This window comes from Anneissia japonica, unplaced genomic scaffold (genome assembly GCF_011630105.1).
Source record: "Anneissia japonica isolate Jap-2015-1 unplaced genomic scaffold, ASM1163010v1 scaffold10057_len72246_cov111, whole genome shotgun sequence".
Classification (NCBI taxonomy): Eukaryota; Metazoa; Echinodermata; class Crinoidea; order Comatulida; family Comatulidae; genus Anneissia; species Anneissia japonica.
The window spans coordinates 66201-72496 of NW_022722086.1; the positions used below are offsets into that span (position 1 = coordinate 66201).

The 6296-nt window shown below is 31.7% G+C and overlaps 1 protein-coding gene across 1 annotated transcript in view; it reads left to right on the top strand.

Moving 5' to 3' along the window:
• The window catches only part of LOC117111773 (adhesion G protein-coupled receptor L4-like), a 16897-nt gene extending 13499 nt beyond the window's left edge, over positions 1-3398 (top strand). Inside the window, exons 10-13 of the mRNA XM_033254767.1 lie at positions 896-962; positions 1352-1452; positions 2321-2489; positions 2788-3398. Of these exons, the coding sequence (XP_033110658.1) occupies positions 896-962; positions 1352-1452; positions 2321-2489; positions 2788-2901 (451 nt within the window). The 3' untranslated portion in view covers positions 2902-3398. The remainder of the gene's footprint in view (positions 1-895; positions 963-1351; positions 1453-2320; positions 2490-2787) is intronic.
• The last annotated feature ends 2898 nt before the right edge of the window (positions 3399-6296 follow it).

The following is a 6296-nucleotide window of genomic DNA, read 5'->3' on the forward strand; positions in this document are numbered from 1 at the left end:
ATATATATATATATATATATTACTACTACATATATAAACTTATTAACACTATACTGTAGTAATAGGATTAAGAATAAGAAAAAAATGTTACCGTTACTGAATACTAGTATAAGAGCAGCAAAGCTCAGCCGACAAATAATCAAATTAATTTGTTACTTTTATACTTAGGAATAAATTACCGTACTATTCATTTTTTAAATATTAATTTTGAAGATTCTTTGACTAAATACTATTTTTTTATATTTTAGTGGCCTGGGCCTATGCATAATTCCTAAAGTATATTATTGTATTGGTGCTGAGTTTGTTGACAAAGAAATGAAGCAGCACTATCTTTTTTAACTTTTGCTTATTCGTGACTGCCCCTGCACGACCTTTTTAATTTTATATTTGTTATTGTTGGAAGTAAATATATATATTGGCAGTAGCAAATGTGTTTGCGTTAAACCATAGATATAATTGTTAAGGGAACATGTGGGGCTTGGGGATAGTTTCCCCTACTCCAATAAAATCCTTATTAAGTCGCAATGATTGCGCCAGCGGAGTCAATGAGGAAAATGTTTCACCGTCGGACCTCCAGTTGTCGTTAAACACTTGAAGTCCTCAGACTATATAAGCATTATTTAGCCAATCCTACCAAAGTATTTCAATTTCTAATATTGTGGTCTTCAAGCACAGTTTCAACCATTTACTCGAGGACTCTGATGTACGCATCTCTTTAGTCTGGACTCTATGTCAGATTTATTTAATTCCCTTTCGGCAAATCTCTGGGGCCACAACTGATTGCAATGAGTAGCACATCATTTGTCATGTCAGCTGAGTGCTGAACTACTCGGAACTATTTTAACGAAAACAGTAAACACCGGTATTTCTACTTTTTAAATTATGTTAATTTTAGGTGCTGGTTAGATACTGAATCTGGTACCATTTGGAGTTTCATTCTGATAGTCTGCCTCACCAATCTGGTAATGTTTCTCTTTTCAACATACTAACACAAACCTTTAATACATTACATCTAGAAAGCATGATAACCTGGTTGGAAAAAAATAAACAATTTGTTTTTTAGCCAAGTTAAAGATAATAATGGTTAATTTTTTTCTGGATTCGATAGGCTTTCAATGTTTTCTATTATCAATTGTGCTGTATTCCAGCTTCTGTGCACAATACTAAAAAGATAAATCATTTATAAAGATTTTCATCCTACATTTCGTTTTTATATATTACCAACATCTTGAAAGATATATTACTATAATATCCGCATACTAGGCTGGATTGTACTTTTTTCAGTTATGAGAGGTTTTGCAACATACCGTATTTGCTTACTTTTCATTTAAAACGTAACATTCTATTATAGATTATCATCGTACAGTTGTGTGTTATTGGCTACGTAACGTTCGAGAAATCTAAAATACCGGACCAATCTAAAGAAGAAATACAAAGGTTCATTAGAATCAGGTTAGAAAAAAAAATCATTTCTGCATTACAATAAAACCAAATATTTTAACAAATCCAAATAGTTATAACAAAAACATATTCTTTACAAGAATATTTATGTCAATGTACTATTTAAAATAACCCATCACGGGCTATTTGCGGGTCCGACGGTATGTCTTGCGGCCTACAAAAATATATTAAAACCCGAGGATCACCTACCTTGATCTTTTCCGAACAATTCTTCGATTATTGGCCAATGCCGATCATAAGTAAATAATAATTCCTCTTGATTAGTATTCTCTGTCTGTTTGTCCGCTAGCAAGATTACCCAGAAACTATGAAATTAATCATTATAAAGTTTAGTTGAATAGTACATAATAACAAAAGAAACACATGATTAAATTTTGTGAAGAAGTGGTCAAAAATCAAGGTCAATGTCTTGGAAATTTGATTTTCTTTCAATCTCGAGCATAAAGTGGAGTGGAGTTCAGTAGCCTAATGGTTACGATGCTTGGCTTCTAATCGTAGAACTCGGCTTCAATTGCAGTCACAGCAGGATTGTTTCTCACGACAGAAAACAACGCCACTCCCTAAGCCTTATTTAAAGACATAATTTATAAAGCATCGTTTATCCTGTAATTGGCGAGTTACTGCTGAATTAATGTTTTAAAAAGGAAAGAAATTGCCAATACACAGACTGCTTACTGTTCAGTATTTAGGCACAGGGCGGAGTTATACACTCTGATGTGACAGCTCTGAATTATATCACCCGAGAGTATAATATTGTGATCCGTTTCAGGTGATAGAGGACTGTCAATAAGTGTGCTGTCGATATAATAATTGTTTCCCATGAATATTTAGTGAGCATATTTTTCATTTTTGTTAACAGGAATATGTTTCATGGTATATTGCTCCTTGCCCCAGCCGTGGGACTTCCATGGATTTTTGGTGTCATCATCGTTTTTTGTGATTGGAAAGTGGTGGAATACATCTATGTTGTCTTGAATTCCATGCAAGGATTCTTCGTGTGGCTCTCGCAGTGCGCCTTCAGCAAAGAGGTGATTCCATGTTGCTTTAAATGTTTTGTAAACTATTGCAGATGAACTGACGAAAGCTAATTTTTCTACTATCATAATCTATACGGTTTAATCACTCTATGTTGAAATTGTAACTGACGAAAAGATATTGTATTCAGTTTATCTGACGAAAACATCTTTGTAACCAGTATTAGCAAAAACCTTACCTTACTATCTATGTAAGCATTTTTTTTAAAGCAACAATTTTTTTTCAAGCTTTGTAAAGATTTTCGTTAAAAAATAATCCTACTGTATTTTAATTGTAATTTTTGTATTTTAGGTGCGGCAGACAATCAAAAAAAGGTTTAACAACCGGGTAAAGCACCATAGTAGCGTCGCTACTGTAAGCAGTGTGACTTATAAAAGAAACCGTGTAATTATCGAAGACATGTAATCACTGAAGACATCTATGACATGTAACTATTTACACATCAGGATTAGGATATAAATCAATACGTTACTAATGACCTTTACACCTAGTTAAACTACATTGTTAAAATAAAGTGTTAATGATTCACGCACTTCTAATCATTGGACAATAATGCATTCTGTATCTTCAGCACTGTACTAATTATTATACTCTAGTGAAATATTGTATTTTAGTTACGTGTGCATTATTTACGTTACTCCTATAATTACGTACCGTAAATTGCGACGGGGTGGTGCCGGGGAATGCCGGCGTCCATTGCCACTTGTCAGAAAGTTCATGTGTTTCAAACGTTAAGGCTTATTCAATTACTTTTAGAGTTTACTAATAATTTTAAAAATCCATATATATTGGTATTAACAATCTTAGACGAAAAAGCGATGCAGGGAACTATAAATTTTATCATTTTAATACATGATAATCTTTGGTTATCGTAACCCTTTTGATTGTTTCTAGGTGCCCGTTCTGCCATTGTAGTGTTTTGGTTTTTTTTTTTTGTTTTTTTTTTTTGGGGGTTTTTTTTTTTTTATGGATATTGCAAAGTTTTGTTGCACAGTATTTGTACTTTCGTTCATTAACTGCCTTAACTTCCTGCTTAGTTATGTTTTCATTATGTACGAGCCCTTTAAGAAGAAAAATGATTTCACGATTGTAATAAACAGAGGAGCGCTATACTGCCCTGATTCAGAAAAAGGCATTAACTACATTTTTTTTTTCAAAATTGAGATTGTTGTCTTAAATGACTCCTGAGGGTATAATCTATCACCTTAATTTACTAGAAAGCCAAAAGTATTACTCTAAATGTGATATTTATTTTTTTAAATGGGCATTATCTACACATACCCCTACAAATGATTTGGAATGAGGCATTAACTACACCATGGACCTATCAAATAGGTCCATGACTACACTAAAGGCCACAATTAGCTTCGAACGGTTGACTTCACACAGGCAGGAAGCAGTTATCCAATCAGGTGTCAATGTGATAAATATTAATTAGATCTCCTCTAAGATAATGCCTACTTTGTTCCAGCTTTATTCTGAGCATGGACCTATTCTGAGCATCTTATTAATTATAGGTCCATGTTCTGTGGATTAATTCGAAAAAAATGGCATTATTTACATTGTTTTTCTTATAACCTTTTCGAAACTTCATATCATTCTGATGATTTCTTTTACTTTGACACAAGTTACAGCTTATTTAGGAGCTTTTTAACGTGTAATTATTATAAATATTAATTTTAATGCGAATTTTGTGCATCTTTTTTACATGTAATACATTTGTTCTATTTAATGTGTATTACTAAATATGTTTTTCTACTAATTTAATAAAAAACTAATATTAACAATCCATAAGCAATATAAATATTACTTTGTAAGTTTAAGTAAATTATATTTTGCCATCTTAATTATTGATCGAGTTCATAGTCCACATATCATTGTATTCATTGGCAAAAAAAAACGCTATATGAATGTCTATATTTATCGTTCAGTGAGGATGAAACATATAATACCTAATGTGATACCTTAAAAAATATTAAAATGTATCCTTTGTTTCTAAGTTTACATATTTGAAATAATTAATTTGAATTGTTTTATAAAAGAGTTGCTCTAAATATGTATTTGGTGTCTGTAAAATTCATGAGAATTTAAAAATATCATTTTAGTAGCATTATTATCCAGTGACCATAATGATGATGATAGTGATTATGAAGATAATCGGAACAGCTTGATGTGGCATTAGATTAGAAACATAACAGTAAAACATGTCATAGATAACTTTTCAATTTGCATCCAAATTTACCTTACATATAAAACCTGAAACCGACCCTCAACACCGCCCCAAACCCCCTCCCCCGGCCGGAAGCTAACCCACCTAAGCTCCACCAGGCTTAAAATATATAAAACCCATTCCATCTATTTTATTCTTTATTGGTTTATCTTGTATACCTTACAAAACATTTGTTAAGCATTTCGATTAAGAAATTATAATTTTCAATGCGAGTACATTTTCGAAACACTAATTTTTTTTATTTTTACATCAAATTTAGAATATATTTTCAAGACAAATTGTTTTTTATTTTTAATTACAGCGACATACATTTACAATACTCATGCACAAATTTTGAAATTCATCGATAATTTCAAACACTATTGCAGATAATGCCCAAGTGTTAAATTATTAATTCCTATCTATAGGCACAAATAATCCGAAAAAGGCATTATCTGCTTTTTGACCCCCCCCCCAAAAAAAAAAAAATTAAAATAATCAGTAGAAAGTATATGACAAATTTTTTAATAATATAGTTTTTTTTAAATTTACTTGAAATAATTGAATATCATTTGTTCTTTTCTTTGGCTAAAACCAAGCGCGTTTTGCTCATTTTCTCAAAACCTGGATTTTACAGATATTGCCTTTTTCCAAATCAGGGCAGTATATATGCGGCTAGTTCGTATTTTGCTATGTGATATTTGACACATGGCCTAAATTCCTATTTTAGTATTATTCACACAGGTCTAAATGCCTATTTTCATTTTCTTCATTTATTTTAATATTATGTAGTCATTGTTCTGTATAGCTACGATATAATATGATGTATACACTTTTACTTGATAGCACCGTAACCAGTTGATTAGTCTAGTAGTAAAATTACAGAAGTCAATTATGGTCAACTTATTATTTAGCTAACATCTGTTATGATAGCACAGTACAAGCCTTATTAAGGGAACACCTTCGGGACCAAACTAAATTGTCCTCTTAATAGGTCTCCCCTAAACAGGGTTGGGTTTCGAGTGTATTGTATCAAAGATAATAAATAAAAAAGATAGAGCAGAAAGTACATGAGAGCAATTTCCCTCCATCCGAAAGGCACCGCTATAATCAAGGACACTGCTGTAGTTCGTTTGTTTTCTGTAGTTTCTCCACTCCTTCAAATTGCAGGTAAATTACTCCGCTCGCGGGAGGGCGGACGTACCATCAAACTAAGTGAAGAGCTCATTCTTCTGCTATTTAAGTTCTTTGATTATATACAGGAGCACTATGTATCAATTTATATATTTCCTATTTTGCTTTATGGTATTTGACACATATGCCTAAGTTCCTATTTTCTTATTATTCATTAATATTTATATTAGTGTCACTGTTCTATATATCTACAATATAATATATATGATTTTTTATTCGTCTTAGATGTCATTGAGTGTTACGCTCTTCGTGTTTTATGTGATATTGTTGCTATTTTTGGTATGATTTGTGAAGATTCATTAATTACTAATATTTGGCCTTACCATAAGGTTTTTTTTTTCTAAAATTCCAATATTAAAAAACCAAATTAAGTTCTTTTAGAGCTTTTAAGTTTTGT